At 43.1% G+C, this 23,282-nt stretch overlaps 2 protein-coding genes across 4 annotated transcripts in view; one reads left to right on the forward strand and one right to left on the reverse strand.

Annotated features, from left to right (window-relative positions):
* Positions 1-1,208: 1,208 nt before the first annotated feature.
* TEFM (transcription elongation factor, mitochondrial) lies at positions 1,209-7,763 on the reverse strand. Of its 2 annotated transcripts, none has more exons than XM_083727714.1 (4): positions 7,632-7,763; positions 4,902-5,365; positions 3,579-3,728; positions 1,209-1,840 (listed from the first exon to the last, which is right to left on the reverse strand). In XM_083727714.1, exons 1-4 carry the CDS (start codon positions 7,660-7,662, stop codon positions 1,403-1,405), a joined length of 1,083 nt encoding a protein of 360 aa, XP_083583840.1. In that variant the 5' UTR covers positions 7,663-7,763; the 3' UTR covers positions 1,209-1,402. The 2 variants fall into 2 exon arrangements, with proteins under 2 accessions (XP_083583840.1, XP_083583839.1); XM_083727713.1 differs by lacking the exon at positions 7,632-7,763 and adding an exon at positions 7,131-7,246.
* The window catches only part of RNF135 (ring finger protein 135), a 223,936-nt gene continuing 208,282 nt past the window's right edge, over positions 7,629-23,282 (forward strand). Inside the window, exons 1-9 of one of the 2 annotated variants that reach the window (XM_083727617.1) lie at positions 7,629-7,768; positions 7,802-8,299; positions 8,903-8,992; positions 9,868-10,074; positions 11,729-11,891; positions 13,934-14,026; positions 15,141-15,242; positions 17,001-17,615; positions 21,134-21,540. In XM_083727617.1, coding sequence (XP_083583743.1) covers positions 7,934-8,299; positions 8,903-8,992; positions 9,868-10,074; positions 11,729-11,891; positions 13,934-14,026; positions 15,141-15,242; positions 17,001-17,530 — 1,551 coding nt within the window. In that variant the 5' untranslated portion in view covers positions 7,629-7,768; positions 7,802-7,933 and the 3' untranslated portion in view covers positions 17,531-17,615; positions 21,134-21,540. Of the gene's footprint in view, positions 7,769-7,801; positions 8,300-8,902; positions 8,993-9,867; positions 10,075-11,728; positions 11,892-13,933; positions 14,027-15,140; positions 15,243-17,000; positions 18,028-21,133; positions 21,541-23,282 lie in introns of those variants that run through there. The other variant, XM_083727618.1, reaches the window with a different exon arrangement.

Below are 23,282 nucleotides of genomic sequence, written 5' to 3' on the forward strand. Positions count from 1 at the left end.
TTATAACCATTAATCATACTTCTGAACTAGGAAAGCATTTGAAAATTGCTGAAGACTGCTGCCTACATGTCAATAGGTTGGAAAAATAGCCTATATGTATATATTAATAACAACTCTTTGCCACTCTATCACTAAGGTTCTCTGAATGGCTTATACTAAAATGCAGCCCAAAACCATTAAAATCCTTAGTGCTGTTCTCTTTGAAGCAATAAGAAGATCTTGTATCAAGAGCTGTGGAAAGCTTTTTGAAGTAGCAGCAAAATGTAATAATTTTAAGAGCCCTGCCCGCTCAAACCAAATGCTCATCTAGTCCACTGCTCCATTCTCACAGTGGTCAAACCTGTTGTCTATGGAAACTGCACCACCATATAAGCATATCAACTGACAAGCATTTAAGACAGTCCACCAGGAATCCAAAACAGTCCATAGAATCCAAGCATTTAGCATACTGCATCTTTGTTTTGTTACTTTGGACAGCAGAGGCAAACAGTAGATGATCCAAGACTTGTTAGCGATGGTAACTTTTTATTTAGATTTAGCCTCCATAGTTGCTATGTGGAGCTATAAGGATAGTAGCAGCTCTGGAAGGAAATGGGCCTATAGCATGAATCTAAACATCTGATTTGGTTTACGTACAGACATGTAATTAATGATACCATGATTGTCGGAAGGGGAGCAGGTACCCCATCTGTAATCTAAATGTAGATCCTGTTACATTCACATTAGACCTGCATCTAAAGCGGGGTTAGCTAATTGCGTGTCCTCTAGATATTGCTCAATGATAACTCTCATCATGCCTGACCATTGGCCATGCTCACCAGGGCTGATGGGAGTTGAGAGGCCAACAATATCTAGAACATGCCACATTAGCTAACCCTGGCTTTGATGCAAGTCTCGTGTAAATATAACAAGAACTAGGTTTAGGTTACAGATGGGGAGCCTGCTCCCCTCCATGTGTTTTAGGACAACTCCCATCATTCCTGATCATTAGCTGTGTTGGCTGTGACTGATGAACAGCTGGAGGGCTTAGAGGTTCCCTGTGTCTAGTTTTAGACACTCCACCACAAGTTTATGCACCTGTCAATTCATTCTGTGAGTCTGTTACTAACCATGGTTAAAATGATCCTGTTTTATGTTCTTCCACTTTTTTCCAATCAATCCTAACCTAAAAAACACCTCATGTTACTATCAACAATCCTGACACAAAGTGTTTCTACACATTTAATAATTTTATTCTGCAAAATTATATTCTACATATAATTTTATGTCAGCAGGAATTAAATGCTGTTTTCCTATCACAGTCTTCCACGTGCTGTCCAGCACCCCCTATACAGTGAATCAGTTGGAACTTATTGTACAGATCATCCATGACAGCAATTAACAAAACTGAATAAGATAAGAACTAAGTCGTATTGTTCAGTATCAGTAGCTCATAAAAAGCTATTGCCTGCAGCAAGGAATCGCACAGCTCTTCGTCTCTCCACTGTTTGTTTGATGACAAGACGTTTCGATAATTTACTACCTGCTCTCTTGAAAAGTTCACACGGGGCTCAGCATGCGTAACAGATTCTAAGAGAAACTGTTTCACAAGGTCTATTCCACTAGTTCGCGAGTCCCCAACCATCAACTCAAAGTGCTTTCCTACAGCATTTCGGGCCATACTTAATACTTTGTACTGGCCATCCTGCGAAAATGTTTTTTGTAACAACGCATAGAGCATGGCTTCCACTGTACGAAGATGTAATGTTACTGGAAACAGATTTGCATTCAGAGCAGAAAGTCCGCTTTTTTCCAAGACATAAAAATCTGCTTCAGGAAGCTGGGATATTACTGAAGAAATCTGAAATAAACAAGCACTGAATAAATAGTAGCAATCCACCATAAACATAGTATCTCCAGTCCTATGAGATATGTTTTACACTATTTTTTGGTTACCCAGAGCAAGTAATTATATACAGTAGGATGAAGTACATTTTAGAAAGTTTTGGGACTTGCAGCTAGCTGGCTCTGTACATTATCATTAGGAAGGGTGAGATGGTTTGTCTCAAGCAGTAGATTATGGGGATCCCTTAAAGGGCAGCAAACTCAAATTGTATCACCATTAAGGAAGTGGGAGGAATTGGACCTTTTGACTTCAACCCACAAAATGTATTGAGCTATTTTTGTTCATACTCCTATAAGCACCTATACTTTGATAATTAACAAAAAGATCAGACACCGTAGTTCCAGCAATGGGATTTAAAAACAAGGAACAACTTGTCCCCTGGGAGCTGACACTAGCTCAAGCGCATGGACTGCAGTAGCATCAATCCTAGTGTTCAAAAGCGGCTCCCTTTCCTGTACAGAGCATCATGCAAAAAACATTTTACAACGGAAGTGCAGTCGTACCTCGGAAGTCGAATGGAATCCGTTCTGAAAGTCTGTTCGACTTCCGAAACGTTTGGAAAACAAAGCGCGGCTTCTGATTGGCTGCAGGAAGCTGTTGGACATTCAGCTTCCAAAAGAATGTTCGAAAACTGGAACACTCCCAGTTTTTGATCATTTGGGAGCCAGAACTTTTGACTCCCAAGGCGTTCAGGAGCTGAGGTATGACTACCAGCCTTTTCCTCTACTGGCCCAAAAACTAAGACTAGTGGCACAACCTTGTACCACAGGAGACTCTTAACTCTCTTTCAAACGAATAGATTCAACAGGAAGTGAAACCATGTTTTAGGATTAAGCTGTCAAGGCTTCTAAGAAATTCATCTGCCAGTATGAAATACAAGCAAATTTGAGATGTGGCTAAAGCTTGTTTCTACAAGGATGCAGAGCAAGTTAACATTTTTCTATTTAACCTACTGGATCCCTGAACGGTTTCAAAGTCAGGTTGGTTCAACATATGAAAGAATTTCTCTTAAATCCTTTTTTTTAAAAAATGCAACATGAATGGAGCTAGAATCATTAACTTAGATGAAGAGATGTCTTTTGTGAGTAAATAGGCACTTCCAATTGAGCAAGGAGTATGCTGGGGACACCAGTCACAAAATGGGTACCATGGAGGGGGTTACGGCATAACACAAAATTAGACAACCACACCCAACCACCTTATTTTTACCATGGGAAGTCCTGCTGATTCTGATTATGGAGATCACACATGCACACAGATGTTGTTGCTACCGAATAGCAACAGGGATCATTTATTGTACCAGGAAAAATATACAAGGTAGCTACACTCAGTTCACAGGCTTTAAAGGTACCTGCACTTTTTGCTCCATAACTTACTTTCTAGGAGGGCTTAGAGACCTACTTCAAAAAAATATCAAAAGCTCAGGAGTCTGGGGTGCCACTGGAAGCCTTCACAGCTGCCAGATGAGTGACCTCTGCACTAATCCAATCAATGGCTTAGTTCAAAGCAACAGGACTGGAGTAGGAGCAAGTGGCCACAATCTCTTTTGTGGAGCTCTCACACACTTGTACCCAAACCATGATTTGGCTTCGTGGTTTCTGCAAACTGGGTCTATATGTAGCTAACAGAACCATGCTGCTCCCAAAAGAAATATGCTGTTAGAAAAATTGCATACAATCAAAACTTGGCTTACCTCTTCAAGATAGACGGCTGGCATATAAGCACCTTTCATAAACATAGTGCACTCCTGCTGTTGCCAATCCTGAACGGCCAAGCGTCTATTAACATGAGCCCATGCAATTTTGCGAGTGCCAAAAACAATGGATACAATGCTATTGGCAGTCTAAAAGGGAGCACAGGAAAGATTTGTTGGTACTTACAGCATTAACCACATGTTTTCTAATACATAATTCCCCCATCTCCTGTTTGCTACAGGTTGTAAAATCTCCCCAGAATGAAGGGTATAACACTGTAAATGCAGTTCTGAGTTTTACAAAAGAAGAATGGCAATTAGTCTCACTAAGATGGCTGTAAACCAGGGGTCGGCAAGGTTTATCTTGCCTGGGCCGGATCGGTACCGTAGATTCCTCTGGGGGCCGGATCGCGTGCCCGAGATTTTTGGCATCTGCGCAGATGTGATTTCCAGCACTGTGGAAGCAAGTCCCTGTCACGTGCTGGTTTAGCACAGCGCATGAGCAGGCAGCTCAGTTCAGGGGTGGCTCGTGGGCCGGTGAAACGACCTCCGTGGGCTGCTTCCGGCCCATGGGTCTTAGGTTGGTGACCCCTATTGTAAAAGCTAAGGGGCAATTCTTCACACATGCAGGTTAAACACGTGGCAGAATACAGAAGTGAGTAGTTGGCTTATGCATCCTTATTCACAGAACTAATAGCTACTAATATGAGGCACTGTATAAATCCTAAGCACCACCACAAGCGGTGCCCGACTGCACAATCTTCTTGCCATGAGAAATGGCTGAATTGCATTAATGACCTACTCTCATAGGCAGTATGTGCAGATACGTTCCTTCACCTTGCCGCACAGATACCCACATGCTTGGGCTGTGGGTGAGCTTGTTTTAAGACATTTCTTATAAAATGTACATTGTCTAAAGAACAGTACACCAAGTTCTGCCCACCCGAGGGAACTTCTGCCTCATGTTTCTTGAACAGCAGTGCCCCCCTCCCTACAAAATAACAAGACAATTGCTATTGAGTAAGCTTTAAAATGCACTGGGTTTGCTGGACAAGTGTTTTTTTAAAAAAATAATCTCATTGAGAAAATACAAGCCCTTTGGTACCTTCAGAGGAAGTCTTTGAATCCACCATTACACATAATTCTGCCTAACCATCTAAAACATTAAAAAGCCACACAGCTGAATTTCATTGATATTTACTCAGAAGTAAGCCCTGCTTGATTTAATGGGATTCAATGACTTGTTCCCAAGTTGCATGACTGAAGACTTAATGTTACTATGTGGGAAATGGCAATATTCATAGGACCCAATGAAAACGATACCTCTAGCCGCTCTCTTTCTATATCAGGTTTGATATATTTCATTGCAGACGTGACACTCTGTATTTTTTTCTCTTTTCTTTCTTCTTTTGCATTGGGATTGAGAATAAAGTTGCAGACTTTAACAGCTGTTTTATACTGAAAAAGAGGCACTTCTAGTAAGCACTGTAAATTCCGAAATGGCCCGTGCTTGTTCCTGTACTCTATTATGTTCATGGACTTCCTTCCTCGCATTAGTTTCACAGCACTAAGTTCTTTCTCGGATGCTGAATTCAGTAGCTGCAAAACAGTAGATTTCTGCTCGGTAGAATACAAGTCATCTATTGAACGTTTTGCCTCCTTAAAATTCTCAGCTGCTGATGCAGAATTCAGGTGTGTGACATATGTTGACTTCTTGTGACACAGTAGAAGATATAAAGGTTGAAGTGAAGATGAACCAAATGGAACCTGCAGAAAGCATCTTCTACCTGAAAATAAAGTCCCTGTCATGTTTGAGTCATTTCACCAGCATGAGTAATATGTTGAAAAATTCAGTGGATTGTACACACCAATTCTCATCACAGTTCTACCAAAAAGGCCTCACTGTCAGGATCTTCTCTACATTCCTCTCCAAAACTTGTAAATAGATTCTCAATGTCCTGTAATTGTTATGCCAAATAATAGGGAATAGTTTAGCCAAACTTTTCTGTGCCAGTCAGCAATAAAAGACACAAGTAGGTGTATTGAACAGGACTTCTGAATACACATTTATTTTATTTTTAAAATATCCTGCCCTTAATCCTTGGAAGAAGAATCTGTATCATGGGCAAAAAATTAATATCTTATGTATTATTTCTCAAGAATCCAAGGTTAGTTAGTTGGGTATGTTTAATCTGGATAAGAGGAGACTGACAGGAGATGTGATAGCCATCTTCAAATATTTAAAGGGCTGTCACATGGAGGATGGAGCAAGCTTGTTTTCTCCTGCTCCAGAGACCTGAACCAATGGATTCAAGTTACAAGAAAGGATTCTGACTAAACATGAGGAAGAGCTTTCTGACAGTAAGAGCTGATTGACAGTGGAACATACTCCCTTGGGAGTTGGAGAACTCCCTTTTAATGGAGCTTTTTATGCAAGCTGGATGGCCATCTGTCATGGGTGATCTAGCTGAGATTCCTGCATTGCAGGCAGTTGGACTAGATGACCCTTAGGCAGGGCCAGATTTAGGTTTGATGCGGCCCTAAGCTAGGTAATGGGGCCCTTTATATGCCCAGCTGTCCTTTGCCAACAACAAATTGTCGCTGTTTTTTGTGTTGGACATATGCTATATGGTAATTTATGGACCTAATAGGTATCTAAAGCCATTTACACATAACAAAATACAGTGGTACCTCGGCTTACATACGCTTCAGGTTACATACGCTTCAGGTTACAGACTCCGCTAACCCAGAAATAGTACCTCGGGTTAAGAACTTTGCTTCAGGATGAGAACAGAAATCGTGCTCCGGCGACGCGGCAGCAGCGGAAGGCCCCATTAGCTTAAGTGGTGCTTCAGGTTAAGAACAGTTTCAGGTTAAGAACCGACCTCCGGAACGAATTAAATACTTAACCCGAGGTACTACTGTATGTATTTTATCAAAGTAATTGTTGAACTTATCTTGCTGGGGTATAAATAATTTATTATTATTATTATTATTATTATTATTATTATATTTTGAAAATGTACATCCAGTTTCTTTTTTCCCTTTTTTGGGGGGGGGGGCGCCCAAGAGAACCCAGCGTTTTGATTTCAGACAGAGCTTTTCAACCTTTTTGAGTCCATGGCTCCCTTGAAGCAACTACCTTCTTTCTGCAGCATCCCTGTGGGGCTCAGGAGCCCAGTAACGTCACCCCTTGCCTGCACAGCCACCCTTTTCAAACGCCTTCCCTTGTGGGGAGTTCCCTCAGCCTCCTCTCTTCTCCCCTCTCCTTGGGGCAGCTGCTGCCCCTGGTCTCTGAGCTGCCCCAAAGAGAGGTACCCCCCTCACACTGCCCCACAGGGGCATGGAAAGCACCCCCTGGCCAGCCCCCTAGAGACACCATTCACCCAGGGAGCTTGCAGCCAGGGCTGCTGCTGCTGCTGCAACAACAACCAGCTGTGCAGGCCTTTGGGAGGCAGAGATGCAAGAAGGCCTCAGAGAGGCCACCCGCTTCTCTTTCAATTCCCACCCCGTTAGGAAACCTTCCCTCGAAAGCACCAGTGCCGTCTCTACCTGCCCGGAGAAGGTCGGGAAGCCCTCTCAAGCCCATCCTGACCCACTTCGGCTCGGTTCAACACGTTTCTCCTTCCCCCTTCTCCGCCTCCGTTCCATTGGCCCGCCCTCAAAAGGAGTCCGTCCCCCCACCAGGCAACCGAAGCCAGTGCGCATCGTTCCGGCTCGCTCCCACGGCTCTAAGAAAGTTAACACGCGTGTTTCCCTCGGCCGCCGCCGCCGCTGCTCGTGTGAACCCGCGCTTCTGGACGCCCCCACCCGTTGTCTTTTGCCGGGGGTGGAGGTGGGAGGGCTGCTCCTTGTTTTCACTCCTTAAATGAAGATGAGAGAACTGCTTCGCGTGTGACCCGCAGCTGTTTTCTACACGGGAGCGCGTCCCTTCCCACGATCGGAGGCTGAGAATCGCAAAGGGTTATTATACTTGTGACCGCTCTAACGTGAGGATGGAGACTGTACTTCCCCGCGCAACTGGTTAGGGGGAGGCTAGTGGAGGCGACGTACCTCGGCTGCTCCTGACTCTGCAGTCTTGCATTCGCACGTTCAGGCCTGCCCGGCAACCGGGACTACATTTTACACGGCGGAGAGGCTGTTGAAAGCCACAAATTCACAGCTCTTCGGCCGCCCCCATCAAAAGAGCTGTAACTCTTGTCATCCCTCCCCATCAAAAATAGCAACAAGCCCTGTGATAGAGAAGAGGAGCGGAAGCGCAAACTACTCTCTTTTCCTTCCAAGTACAGAAACTTTTCTATCCTAATACTGTAAAAGAAACTGAAAGTCCCTTAGAGCTCTGCCTCCCTGCAGCCATGGCTACCGCCGCGGAGGTTGTTGATCTTGCTAAGAATTTGCAGGATGAATTGACTTGCTGCCTTTGCCTGGATTTTTTTAACAAGCCAGTACTGATTATAAAATGTTCCCACAGCTTCTGCAAGGAGTGCATCTCTAAGCACTGCAAAAAGATGGGGCCCAAGGCATTGTGCCCCAGGTGCAGGGGGGAGCTCCGTCAAAATAATTTGGTAGACCATAGATCACTTGCGAACATAGTGGAAACTTACCAGCAGATGAAGAAAAACCACCAGGAATTGTTGGGACCCTCCTGGAGAGAGCACCAAGCAGCCAGAGGATCCCAGGATCTGAAGTTGTCAGCTGGGGTTTTCCCATATCAGCTGAAGGTATGTACGGGCTTGATGAGGATGCTGTTGACACATACATTTGTGGCTGCGTGACTGCAAAATCTAAGGACAATTAGATTACATGTGGCAAAGGATAAGCAACTATCAAATGCCACAGGCAATTCTTGTGGGTGGGTAGTACACATCTTAGGCTCGGACTGGTCAAATATTGAGTTTTGATAAAGCACTAAAAGATTAGGAGGTGTACATGCTCATATGAACTGGTTCTAGAACTTCAAGCAGCAGGGTTTGATTCCTTAATGGCAGGAGGACTAAGTGTTACATTTCAACGGGACCGAAGGAAAATATCTCCCGCTGTATAGCAAAGAAAATTTGATAATGGCTTGTATTCAAAGTAGTGCTAAGTGCTTCCCCTTGGCCCTACCTCCCAAAAATATGTTTGTGGTTTTCTAACCCTCCAGAGCAGATACTTTGCCCATTCCTTTGTTGCCACATTTTGCACCTCTTGTTGGGGAAGCACCCGAAGAAGAGCCTCAGATGAGGATCGCAGGATCCCGGTCAATTCATATGGGAAAGGCGGTCTGTGAGGTATTGTTTTCAAGATCTAGGTTTATATGTGGCTTGTGGTTTTCCATCCTCCAGGAAGTGGTGAAAATAAGTGAAGTCTGCAAACAAATAGAAGTGGCGTTTGAAGCAATCGACAAGTGCACGAAGGACAGCGCTGAAATGAAGGTTGGTACCTGAATGAGTTGTGATGATATGTTTGGCTTCTTTCTACCCTCTCCTCTTCTGGAACAGGTAGAGGCCTTTCAGGGTTGTTGTTTATTTGGTCAGAGAGTGTTCAGTTGAGGTCTGCCGTGCCCCTTCCTCATAATTCATAAGATTTCAGGGGGATGGCATGTTCTAGTATCATAGAATTGAAGAGTTGGGAGGGACCGCAAGAGTCATGTATCTAGTCCACACACACACCCAGCAATGTAGGAATCTTTCACCCAATTTGGGGCCCTGAGATTAAGAGCCACATGCTCCACCGACTGAGCTATCCAATTTGGTTATTACAGCGGTACCTTGGTTTTCAAACGTAATCTGTTCTGGAAGACTGTTCGAGTTCTGAAATGTTAGAAAACCAAAGCATTTACTTACGGAAACATTTACTTATGGAAAAGTCAATACGGAAGTCACGTAGCATGTTCAACTTCTGCAAAGTATTTGAAAACCGAAGCATGTACTTCTGGGTTTTCGGCGTTCGAAAAACAAAACGTTCGACTTCTGAGACGTTTGAAAACCGAGGTGCCATTGTACATCCATTCGCCCCAATATTCCACATACCAGAAGAGGCCATTTATTAATTCAATTGAGTCAAGTTGTAAAGTTGTACTTCGAATCGTGCTATCCTAATCTGTAGATCATAAGCCAGATATTGATATGTCCCTTCTTATACAAAATCCCATAGTTTTAAAGAGGCAGAAGCCCATGTAGAATTCCTGTCTGTGGGATAGAGTGGGAGCTGAACTATCCCAAAAGCATTTGGAGAGTTGTGTCACACCTCTTAGGAAGCTCTGAGCTTATGTGTCCTTCTAAATCAGCTTCTCTTCCCTTGGTTTTAGGATTCTGTATCTCGGATCAAAAGTTCCATTAGAGAAGGCTTCAGTTTTATGAAGAAGTATATTAATGATCAAGAGGAAAAGGTGCTGAATGTTATTGACGAAGAATGTGCTGCCGCTCAACAAAGCATAGACTTAATGAGTGAGCAACTCACAGCAAGAATTGACAGGCTTTTGGAACTGCAAAGTAACTCTGAGGAAGTGATTAAGGTAAAAGCGGTGGGGGAGGAATGAGATTAACGGTGCACACTTACTTGGATATAAGATCGATTGAACAAATTGGATTTGTTTTCTGGGAAAACAAGTATAGGATCGAGATGCATGCCAGTGTGGTGTAGTGGTTAAGAGCGGTAGTCTTGTAATCTGGGGAACCCGGTTCGCATCTCCGTTCCTCCACATGCAGCTGGTGGGTGACCTTGGGCCAGTCACACTTCTCTGAAGTCTCTCAGCCCCACTCACCTCACAGAGTGTTTGTTGTGGGGGAGGAAGGGAAATGAGAATGTTAGCCGCTTTGAGACTCCTGAAGGGGAGTGAAAGGCGGGGTATCAAATCCAAACTCCTCCTCTTCTTCTTCTTCTTCTTCTTCTTCTTCTTCTTCTTCTTCTTCTTCTTCTAGTGCAATACAAAAACAATGCCTAAACTTACTCTCCAATTCTAAAGATATGATATGTAAATTTGGACCAACTCCCAGAATCCCTGAACCTAGAGAAAACTTCCCCTTTTGTTTTTGTTGCAGCACTTCTGAACATAAACCCCTAAGGCAGCATTAAAATTTCCTTTTCTCAGTCCTCATGAGTTACGCAGAAAATTGAGAATCATATTTGAATGGGCTCATAAGGACCATATGCAACTTCTTTCAAAGTGAACCTGTCAGGCACAATACTTGTAAAAACATTTCTGTTATGCCAGGTTTATCAGATAGGCTGATTTTAACACTTTGCCAGATTTTAGTCATGCATCTCATGATTTTTAAAAATATTGTAGCAAGCCTTGAGTTCTTATGTGAATAGAATGTAGAATAGCATTTATTGCATTTGTCCATAGACCACAGCAGAAATCCTTTGATTTAAAAAAGTGGCATATAAACAAACAAACAAATAAAATTTTGTTTTCCAGGAGCTCCAGGATTAAGATTTTAGGGCAAAGGGAATAACAAATATAGAGTGGTGCCTCTGGTTATGAACTTAATTCGTCCCGGAGGTCCGTTCTTAAGCTGAAACCGTTCTTATCCTGAGGCACGCTTTCGCTAATGGCGCCTTCTGCTGCGCGTGCGTCTCTGGCATGCAACTTCCGCTCGCATCCTGGGGCAAAGTTCGCAACCAGGAGCAACTACTTCTGAGTTAGCAGAGCTTGTAACCCAAAGCATGTGTAACCAGTAGCGTTCGTAACCAGAGGTACCACTGTATGTGACCGAACTGGAGGATTTTAGAAACACCATTTATTCACACTAGCCCCTGAATTAAAATACCATATTTTTCCATGTATAACACCAGGTTTTTTCCCTTAAAAATAATGTCAAAAACTAGGGGGTGTCTTATACACGGGGCCATCTCCCCCCATCTTCTTAAATCTGAGTCCCGCAAAATAGGGGGCGTCTTATACATGGGGTGTCTTATAGACGGAAAAATACAGTACTTTTTTTTAAAAAAAAAACCAACTTCGTGTTAATATTATCAGCACTCTTTGGAAGGTTTTAGACTGTCCTGGATAGATTTATGTACGGATGTATTCCAGATATATTTTTTTCCATTGGAAGTTTTCAGTCCACTGCTACAAATCTACACTTTTCTAACTTAAGAGTTGTCAGAAATCCTCGCTGGAAATGTTGCTTGTTGTTTTTGACCCCCCCCCCCCCAATTATTAGAATACCTCATCGGAACAAGAAGTTTCCATCGGTGAGCCTGTCAGAGTGACCGAAGTTGTTCTTGGTGTTCAGAAGATTTCTGGCATCATATATGCCGTGGAAGAGTTCAGAAGGCAGCTGGATAGGGCAGTGCTGGAAAAATGCCCCAGGCAGCAGCCTCGTGGTGAGTGGAGTTTGAAATTTTCCACTAGCTAAAGGAAGTCTGACATGTGTTTGATCATTACCAAGCCGAGTCCTGTAAGATGCTGAAGAAGTAAATAGGAGTCTGCATACTTACACCAGTGTAGTGCTGACAGCCAGAAACATTCAGGTAGTACTGCCTTGGCTGGATCAGACCATGTCTGGCATTGTGTCTGACAATGATAGCAGCCAGATGCCCAGGGAAGTAAGTGAGGAGGGCTTCATAGATGATTTGTCCCACCACAGAGCACTCTGAATCTCTGGAATTTCCCACTACAGTCAAACCTTGCGTTACAGACACTTCAGGTTACGTTTTTTTGGGTTATGGACTGCCGAAAGCCGGAAATACCGGAACGGGTTACTTCCGGGTTTTGGTGGTCGAGCATGCGCAGAAGCATTAAATCATGTTTTACGCATGCGCAGAAGCACTGAATCGCAAGCCACGCATGCGCAGATGTGCCGCTGTGGGTTGCAAACGCTGTGAGTTGCGAACGTGCATCCCGCACGGATCATGTTCGCAACCCGAGTGTCCACTGTATAGGTCTTTTTTAAAAAATCAGATCTTAAAAAATGTAAAGGGACCCCTGACCATTAGGTCCAGTCGTGACTGTGGCCAAGGGAGCTTCCGGGTCATGTGGCCAGCATGACTAAGCCACTTCTGATGAACCAGAGCAATGCACGGAAAAGCCGTTTACCTTCCCGCTGGAGTGGTACCTATTCTTCTACTTGCACTTTGACATGCTTTTGAACTGTTAGGTTGGCAGGAGCAGGGACCGAGCAACGGGAGCTCACCCCGTCGTGGGGATTCGAACCGCCGACCTTCTGATCGGCAAGTCCTAGGCTCTGTGGTTTAACCCACAGCGCCACCCACGTCCCAGTTTTTTTAATCTTTACAGCTGTGACAATTTGTATTAGTGCAGTGAACTTGATTTTGGATTAAGATCTTAAGATATCCACACATATGCATACAAATTCAAGGTGCTTTCTTCACTCGACAGACACCCTTTTCTTTTTCCTGTTCTGCCAACACTATGAGTACTGGACCCTGTTGGTCATACAGACAGGACTGCTTGAATAGAGGTTTATTCTGCTGAGACTGCTGTTTCAGTTTTGGTGAAATGGGGAATTTTAAGGAGGAAATATTAAGGATAGCCTTTCTTTTTTTAAACTGAGAGTGATAGCTGCTATTATTAGCAATGTGTGTGCATTGTATTTCCTGCAGTATCCCAGAAGGGAACCTCTGTTGAGGTTTTGATAATAGGCAGATTTATTTAAATTGGCTAATTTTTAAATCGACAAGTTCCTTTGTTGATTGCCAGCTCTAGTGCTTATATTTCCCCACGTGTGGACGTGTGCATAATATTTAGTAATTTTAGGCCAATGTGAGTAATTACAAAGATGTTTAATGATACAGTGGTACCTTGGGTTACATACGCTTCAGGTTACATATGCTTTAGGTTACACACTCCGCTAACCCAGAAATAGTGCTTCAGGATAAGAACAGAAATTGGGCTCCGGCGGCGCGGCGGCAGCAGGAGGCCCCATTAGCTAAAGTGGTGCTTCAGGTTAAGAACAGTTTCAGGTTAAGAACAGACCTCCGGAACGAATTAAGTACTTAACCTGAGGTACCACTGTACTCCAAAATCCACAGTTGGGCAATACCTTTATTTGGACCCATTTAAAGTATCACAAAGGTGTGGCAGATTTTGTGAGTTTTCGAGAGCTCTTCATCAGAGAAGATGGTGCGCAAAAGTGGGTAGGGACAATAAAAAGACAAGGGTTTAAAAATTAGGCTGCAGGTTGTTGCCATGAGGTCTGCTCAAAGATGTAGATTGTTGTCCAAATAAGTCCCTCACATATACAGAAGTTTTTACTTTGAATATGAGTTTAAGGACCCCAGATTCTCATCTAATTCAGATCTGAAACCATAGTCTGCAAAGAAGGAACAATTTGACATGTGCTGTCAACACAGGTTTCACGTTTCAATAATTTAACTGAGCGTGCTTTTTTTTTTTTTTGCTGCAGAATTTTCTCCAGGAACAAGTAACATGACCTGTGACTCTAATGATATTCAAACCGACGTGGCAGAGGATGAAATTGCCTCCACCAGCAGTTCTTGTGAGTAGTTAACTAACTGAATCTTATTCCTTCTCTGTTGCTCTCATGCGCTTGAGTGATTTTACAACTTTGAGCAGCTGCACAGAATTTCATGGGACAGCAGTCTCACGCTTCAAGTTGTGGCAGAAGTTTTTTCCTGAGTTGAAAGCCACAGCTCCCTCTAGTTAACATTCAATGGGCCCCTGGATCTTTTCAAGAAAAATAGTGCTTTAAATGTTGAGCACTGTAAGAAATCAAGTAACTTCTCTGTATAGTCCCACACTGTGTGGTCTCAGAGCACATGAGGTTGGTGAAGCTAAGCAGGTGTAGGTCTGGGTGACCACATGGAAAACACATGGTTGCATTGCAGAAGAAAAATTGAATGGAAATGTAAGAAAAGTAAATAAATACAGTCGTACCTTGGTTTTCGAACTGCTAAATTTTGGTTCCCGAACACTGCAAACCTGGAAGTGGCTTTTCCGGTTTGTGAACTATTTCTTGAAGCTGGGGCTTCCACGGCTTCTGATTGGCTGCAGGAGCTTCCTGCAGCCAATCAGAAGCCACACTTTGGTTTCCAAACGTTTTGGAAGTTGAATGGACTTCCGGAACGGATTCCATTCGACTTCCAAGGTACGACTGTTAATGTATAATCCCAGGGAGGAGTTTTTCGGGCCACCTGTATATTCTGCAGCTATCACATGACAGCATCCCTCTGTTGTTGGTTAAGGACCTCTTACTTGCAAACAAAGGGACGCGGGTGGTGCTGTGGGTTAAACCACAGAGTCTAGGACTTGCCGATCAGAAGGTCGGCGGTTCAAATCCCCGCGACGGGGTGAGCTCCTGCTGCTCGGTCCCTGCTCCTGCCAGCCTAGCAGTTCGAAAGCACATCAAAGTGCAAGTAGATAAACAGGTACCACTCCGACGGGAAGGTAAATGGCGTTTTCGTGCGCAGCTCTGGTTTCTCCAGAAGCGGCTTAGTCATGCTGGCCACATGACCCGGAAGCTGTAAGCCGGCTCCCTCGGCCAATAAAGCGAGGTGAGCGCCGCAACCCCAGAATCGGCCACGACTGGACCTAATGGTCAGGGGTCCCTTTACCTTTACCTTACTTGCTAACAAGGGGACTCTCTTTATTAGCACTCCATCAAGATTCTCTTCAGGGAGCCAGCTGCTCTTCTTCAGCAACGTTATCGGCCAGAGATAGTCCAATGCCAGCAATTTCAAGTCAGTTTTCTCAGTGTAAGTATAAGTCACTGTATATACAAGATAGTGGTGTTAGGAAGTGTGGACATGGCATTCAATGAACCCTTGTTTTGGTACTTCAAGACCTAGATTGATTGTCCTACTGCTGAATTCTGTCAGCTTATGTCCGGTTAAAGCAGTGTCGGATTTACGTATAAGCTAAACAGGCTATAGCTTAGTGCCCCACTCTCTTGGGGGCGCCCCAAAAAACTAAAGGAAAAAAACAACTGGATGTACATTTCCAAAATATAAGATAAAAAACAAATAAAATAAAACCTACATACAATTAGAGCTTAATAATAATTTCACTATTAATATACTTCTTCTTAATTGTATTTCTCTATTAATATACTTCTTCTTAATTGTATTTCAGTTCAACAATAACTTTGATAAAATACATATTTTGTTATGTGCAAATGGCTTTAGATACCTATTAGGTCCATAAATTACCATATAGCATATATTCAACACACAAAAATAGTGACAATTTGTTACTGACAAAGGACAGCTGGACATATAAAGGGCCCCATTACCTTCAGTAGCTTAGGGCCTCATCAAACCTAAATCTGGCCCTGAATAGTCCTACTTGTTTGTTTGTCTGTTTTAAGAGTCAAACCTTCACACTGAAACCATGAACTTGCTTTCTTTCAATCCTATGTTTTGAAAATACAGCATGGCATCTCTTAAGCTTTGTTAACTGATAGCTTTCAGAAAGCCTGTTCATTGGTACATTTACCCGTATTTTTCGCTCTATAACATGCACCAGACCATAACACGCACGTAGTTTTTAGAGGAGGAAAACCAGAAAAAAAAATATTCTAAACGAAATAGTGGATATATGATTTTTGTGGTTCATGCTGTGGCCACAGGCATGTGATCTGACAGTGAGTTTGGAGTAGCCCAATGCAAAAATCCTGAGGATCCATGTGGATCCATGCTTTGTAACCACAGAGGAGGGAAGGAAGGGGAACCATGGATCCTCTGCTCACGACTGCAGCAGATCCCCCCTGCCACCTGCAGGCATTCGCTCCATAACACGCACAGACATTTCCCCTTACTTTCTAGGAGGAAAAAAGTGAGTGTTATGGTGCAAAAAATACAGTAGTTTTATCGAGCTGCAAGATGTTTTGTAAACTTCTCCAGATTGTGTGAGATAGGATCTGGTTCGAAATGATTTCCTAGCCACAGAGAAATATTTATCATATACAGTATGCACCCCATCCCCACCAATGTACTTTGGGATTTTTAATTAAATAGCCATGATACAAAATGAGCATTGATTGATTGATTAATTGAATTTATATACCACCCTATATCCAGGGGTCTCAGGCCGGTTCACAGAATAAAATCAAGATATAAAACCACAGAATACATAAATATAAAAACAACAACCCAATAGCCCCCCCTTACAAAAAAACACATTTCAAAAGGGCATAGGATGTAAATCAGATCAGCCAAAGGCTTGGTTAAAAAGGAACGTTTTTGCCAGGCACCTAAAGGTGTATAATGAAGGCGCCAGGCGAACTTCCCTGGGGAGAGCTTTCCACAAACGGGGAGCCACTGCAGAGAAGGCCCTGTTCTCCTCTTGCCACCCTCCTGACCTCTTGTGTAGGAGGCACATGAAGAAGGGCCTCAGAAGATGATATCAGAGTCCGGGTAGGTTCATATTGAAAGAGGCGGTCCTTGCCTGTTAAAGAAATTCTCTTGATCCAGCACGTTTATCTTGTTTAATTTAAATGATTTTGCTTATTATAGGGGCATCCTATGTGACTTTTGATCCCAAGAGGGCCAGCAACGTGCTTCAATTCACAGAAAATAAAAGGACAGTCTCTGTGACCTCTGGGGACTCTGACTATGAATATTGTCCGAAGAGATTCCGCATCAGCCAGGTGTTGGGCTCCCAGAGTTTCTCTGAAGGGTGTCACTACTGGGAAGTTAGCACCAGAAACAGCACAGGATGGGCTATTGGTGTCACCAGTGAGGACATTGGTAGGAGTGACAAGCTAGGGAGAAGTGAGGTGTCCTGGTGCATAGAATGGTCAAGTAAATTTCTCTCAGCATGGCACAGAAATGAAGAAACTCCAATTAGTGAAGAGAAACCTCTGCAGGTTGGCGTTCTCCTGGACATTCCAAGCAATCGCTTATCTTTTTATTCTCTCACTGATAAGGTAACCCTTTTACATCAGTTTGAAATCCATGTGGTAAACCCTGTCTACCCGGCTTTTTGGATCTATGGTACAGATATAGGTGGCTTCTTAACTATAAAAGATATCAAAAGGAATTAACCAGAAGCGGTTTAGTCATACTGGCCACATGACCGGAAAGCTTCTGTGGACTAACGCCTGCTCCCTCGGCCTGAAAGCAAGATGAGTGCCGCAACCCCATAGTCGCCTTTGACTGGACGTAACTGTCCAGGGCTCCTTTACCTTTTATTACCTTATACCAGAACTATAAATACATACCGTCTTTATGCTGATTTGCCCTGGAGATTCCTGAGAATTGTAGTTTGGTTAGCATGCTTCCCTTTTTGATGTGTGAATTGCTCCCCCCTTCCCCTCTGAGAGGAAATTAATTTACAGTGATACCTCAGGTTAAGTACTTAATTCGTTCCGGAGGTCCATACTTAACCTAAAGCACCACTTTAGCTAATGGGGCCTCCTGCTGCTGCCACACCGCTGGAGCACGATTTCTGTTCTCATCCTGAAGCAAAGTTCTTAACCCAAGGTAATATTTCTGGGTTAGCGGAGTTTGTAACCTGAAGCGTATGTAACCTGAAGCTTATGTAACCCAAGGTACCACTGTACTTACTAAGCCAGTTTGACTCTAGTGTGCCAATACAGTGGCACCTTGGTTCTCAAACTCAATCCAGTCTGGAAGTCTGTTCGACTTCCAAAACGTTCGCAAACCAAGGTGCGGCTTCTGATTGGCTAATTGGACCGGAAACAGTTCCGACGGTCAAAATGTTTATTCAGCTTCTGAAAAATGTTCACAAACACTTCCAGGTTTGTGGCATTTGGGAGCCAATTTGTTCGTCAACTAAGCCGTTTGGGAAGCAAGGTACCACTGTACTGTACATTGTTACTGAAAGGAGGCTACAGAATTATGGCTGTAGAAAGAGCTTCAGGTTTGGAATGTTATCGCATGCTCTCTGAACAGAATGCCCAGCCTAGCACTTGAGTGCTTTTCAAGTAGTACTAAATTGCCTATCTTAGTTTTGTTCCTAGCAGCAGTTTCATATCTGGCAAAGGGGATTTATCATTCATGATAAATAAGGCAGGCAGAAAAATATTGGATGTCTCTTTTTAAGCCATATTTTGCAGTTTAGAACATGTTCAAATTTTTTTAAAAAAAAGATTTTTATTGAAGTTTCAGAGATTTATATAAGAAACAAAACAAAACAAAAATACAAACAAACAATACACAAACAAAAAAGAACAGGTATAATTTCAATCCCTTATTTTCTTATAACTTACTTCCCCGACTTCCTTTCTGTATTCCAATTTCTAATTTGTTAATTCAGCAAATCCTTTCCCTTGTTTTTCATTTAATTTTTAACCTTTCTTTTCATTTTACTTATCCATTACCGCTGGAAACCACGTAATTTCTAAATCAACGTCATTCTAACATTCATTAATTTTACAATGTTTCTTAAGATAGTTCATGTTCAGATGCTTGACCAGTGTTTATAGTTACACAAATCTTCAATTTCCAGTAGCTGATAACAACCCGCCCGCCCACACTGGAAGTTCACCAATTTACCGAAAAGAAGTCAGAAGGTTGTCCTCTCTCTTCTGTTCAAATGTAACAAATTAGTTTAGCATGAACAAGGTTTGTTCACCCATTTCCCCCTCCTAAAAAACACAAAAAAAGACCTTTCTGGGTGCTGGGAGCCAGCTTGTAATCCAGTGACTGATACAGCTGCAGCAGAAAATACCAGCTGCAGACCAGCTGTTGCTTAGGAAGAAGGCAAGTGTTTATTTGTATGTGAATCAGCTTCCGTTGTTTCATGTCACGTGGTACAAAGGTCTCCTTTCCACAAGGGCCAGGAATCCAAATGATCATAACTACCGTGCTCCATTTCCTTCCCCAGTTAGAGAGGAGCCTTTATTTACACCAGGGGTGCGGACACAGGTGGCGCTGTGGTCTAAACCATTGAGCCTCTTGAGCTTGCCGATCAGGTTGGCGGTTCGTAGTCCCCAGGACGGGGTGAGCTCCCGTTGCTCGGTCCCTGCTCCTGCCAACCTAGCAGTTTGAAAGCACGCCAAAAGTGCAAGTAGATAAATAGGTACCTCTCCAGCGGTAAGGTAAACGGTGTTTCTGTGCACTGTTCTGGTTTCGGTGTTCCATGTTAGGATATTTCCGTTCCACCTTAAAAGGGAGCAGGCTTTTGTGTGTCACAGAGTCTGCGTATTTCCTGTTCACAGGATGTTTATGTTTGCTATTGCTTTCGTTTTCTCTCTCTGCGCCAGAACACGCTAGCAGGCAGTCATGTTTGTTCTTTGTTCTGACCAATGCTGAATAAACATTCTAAATGATACCCTCCTGAGTGCAACTTTTGCTGTGTGTGAATTCTGCTGATAGAGTGTGCATCAGCCCAGGAATGTGGCAATCTATTTCTGGAGCTTGTGTCGCTAATCGCTGATACTGTATCTATGGGAGATCGATGGACGTCCAGAGTTCGACGTGGAGGCAGTGGTGGTCTTTGTCTCCCTGGCAGTATCCCAACAGAAGCGGCTTAGTCATGCTGGCCACATGACCTGGAAAAACTGTCTGTGGACAAACACTGGCTCCCTAGGCCTATAAAGCGAGACGAGCTGCTGCAATCCCAGAATCGTCTGCGACTCGACTTAACTGTCAGGGGTCCTTTACCTTTACCTTTTTTAGGGGAACATGTGGCCCTCCAGACGTTCTCTTTTTTTTTGGAATAATTTTTTATTAAATTTTCCACAAATATCGCCAATCAAACAATTTCCCCAATAACATATTTCATCTTTTGGACTTCCCTCAGCTTCTCTGACAATGATCCGTGTTTAAATTTTTATCTACGCATTCCCCAAATTTAGTATCGCCTTTTAAGATACCTTTATAAACATAATTACATTCTTGCAATATTCCTTATTCTTTCACAAAGCTTCTTTAAAACCCACTAGCGTTGTTTGCTCATCACATACACTCTTCAAATACTCTGAAAATTTTTCCCAGTCCTCTATGAACTTGTGATCTCGTTGATATCTAATTTTCCCAGTTAGTTTGTCCAGTTCTGCATAGTCCGTTAACTTGTGGCCCTCCAGACGTTCTCAGCTGTGTAGCAACCCCCCTGGCGCCTGGGAGAGCCAGTGTGGTGTAGTGGTTAAGAGCGGTGGACTTGTAATCTGGGGAACCGGGTTTGTGTCTCCGCTCCTCCACATGTAGCTGCTGGGTGACCTTGGGCCAGTCACACTTCTTTGAAGTCTCTCAGCCCCACTCACCTCACAGAGTGTTTGTTGTGGGGGAGGAAGGGAAAGGAGAATGTTAGCCGCTTTGAGACTCCTTAGGGTAGTGATAAAGCGGGATATCAAATCCAAACTCTTCTTCTTCTCTTCTGGGAGGGGCTAAAGTTATTGAACTCCACCACCCTGCAGCGCTCAAAAAACCAAGGAACCGCAAGCCCCCAAGGCATGGCAGTCACCATGCCACACAAAAGACTCCCGTGCCGCCCTATAGACACCCATGATGCCCAACGCCCCCCCCAAGCAGTGTGGGCTGCCCCCCCAGACTACCTACACTACTCGCTCTCCTCCAACTCCCAGCAGCCCCAGCCAGCATGCCATACGGTCAGGGATGGTGGGAACTGTCATCCGACAATCTTCGGAGGGCCACAGGTTCCTCACCTCTCGTCTGCACAAAAGTTGTGCTAGGGAGCTGATCAAATAGCACAAGGAATTAGGGGTCTAATGGTCAGTGCCTAAGGCAAACTCCACCAACTTATTACCCTCCATATGGTGCTGATGGGAGTTGTAGTCCAAAACATGTGGAGGGCATCAGGTTGGAAAAGACTGCATCATCATCATCATCATTATTATTATTATTATTATTATTATTAGCCATCCATTTGACTGGGTTGCACCAGCCAACCACTATATTAAAAACACTATAAAATGTCAACAGTATATTAAAAATACGATAAAATGTCAAACATTAAAAACTTCCCTATACAGGGCTACCTTCAGGTGTCTTCTAAAAGTCCTGAGATTTATCAAGAAAAGTGAAATGCCAAAGCAACTTTGTTTGACCTCTTGGAGGTTTTTAGAATATATCTTTTCTGAAGTTCAGTAATAGTTGCTAGGTAGATAGAAGAAATTAGATTTATTGAAAATAAGTTTAATTATGAAAAAAACGTGTATTGGCAATAAGTAATATGAATTTGAAATATGGAACAGACGGGAAGTTGGGTCTTTAGTGTTAAGACCAATAGATGTTTTATTGTTTGCCAAGAAAATTATGTGTCTATGGTTATTTTTTTAATTTGTGTGTAATTTGGTATTTGTTTTTTTTGTGTGTTTTTTTCCTTGTTGTATAAATAAATAATTTTTTTTAAAAAAAGAATATATCTTTTGATGCTGCTTTTTACTTTATAATTCCAAGAGTCGTAGCTCTACAAATGATAAACATAAAGCCAATTTAACAAAATTATTGAGGCTGACCTCCTTTGCAATCTTATGTTCACTTTTTTATAGTTTACATATGCAGGAGGATAGTAAGAACTTTGCAGGGTTCAGACACACTTTGTAGAGATGATAAAGTCTAGAATGTGGGTCAAGAATAAATGAAGGAATATTAATGTTTGGGGTTTTTTTTTACATAATATCGTTCTGCTTTTTTATGTTCGCTGGCTGTTTTGTAGAATTTTGCAATTAAAATTGTGAAACACGAGGCATCCAAAATAACTTTCTAAAATTCTCTAATAAAATGGCTTTATCTTTTAGCACACAAGACTTTCCCTTGTGCTGTTTCTATAAACCATTTCTGTTTGGATGACGGCACCCCACCAGGTTTGCTCCGTGCTGTATCCATACAAATACTTGTTGTGAAGCAGTGATGGCCAAACTTGGCCCTCCAGCTGTTTTGGGACTACAACTCCCATCATCCCTAGCTAACAGGACCAGTGGTCAGGGATGATGGGAATTGTAGTCCGAAAACAGCTGGAGGGCCAAGTTTGGCAATAACTGTTGTGGAGGGTGCATTGGGAAACAACAAAAGTGCATCATATTGAACACAACAGGGCTGAAGCACAACCCATTAGGTAGAGCATGAGACTCCTATCTCTTGATTGTGGGTTCAAGCCTCGACATTGGTCAGAGGTAGGGCTGCCACCTGTCCTGTATAATACAGTACAGAGTTGTCCCTTATTTCAGTTCAAAATGCTACATCCTGCATTGACAGTTTTGTCCTGTATTTCATGTCGTCTCTCTCTGTCTCTCCCAGGGTTGTGGGTTCTAGCCTGACGTTGGCCGAAAAGATTCTTGCATTGCAGGGGGTTGGACTAGATGACCCTCGTGGTCCCTTTAGAATTTTACAGTTTTGTGATTCTATGAGACAGCACACTTCCAAGCTAACAGCACACAGGGAATGAATGGATAGAAAACTGCAGTGCTTTTTTTCTGGGTGGACGCAGGGGTACGCATACCCCTAAACATTTTGTAAATCTTCGTACTTTTGTCCATTTACTATATTTATTTTCCCCAATTTGAAATGTAAAATGGTGATTTTCTTGAGTCAAAATGAGAATACCCCTAAACATTTTTAGAAAAAAAGCATTGGAAAACTGGAGGAAGGTGTGTGTGAGTGACCCTCTTAATTCAGCCTTTGTGAAGAATATTGCAGGCTAGGGAGCCGTTGCACATCCAAATCTCTATGGCGCCCCTTCCTATTTCTTCGCACGGGTTACCTCTCTCGTTCAACTGACAACCGGAAGCACCCCTCTAATCCCCTCGCGCCCGTAACCCTTTGGGTGCAGCTTCCCGCGCTGAATTCATCTCCACTCCCGTCGCGAAAACG

Source organism: Podarcis gaigeae, assembly GCF_964106915.1.
Source record: "Podarcis gaigeae genome assembly, chromosome: 2".
Taxonomy (NCBI): Eukaryota; Metazoa; Chordata; class Lepidosauria; order Squamata; family Lacertidae; genus Podarcis; species Podarcis gaigeae.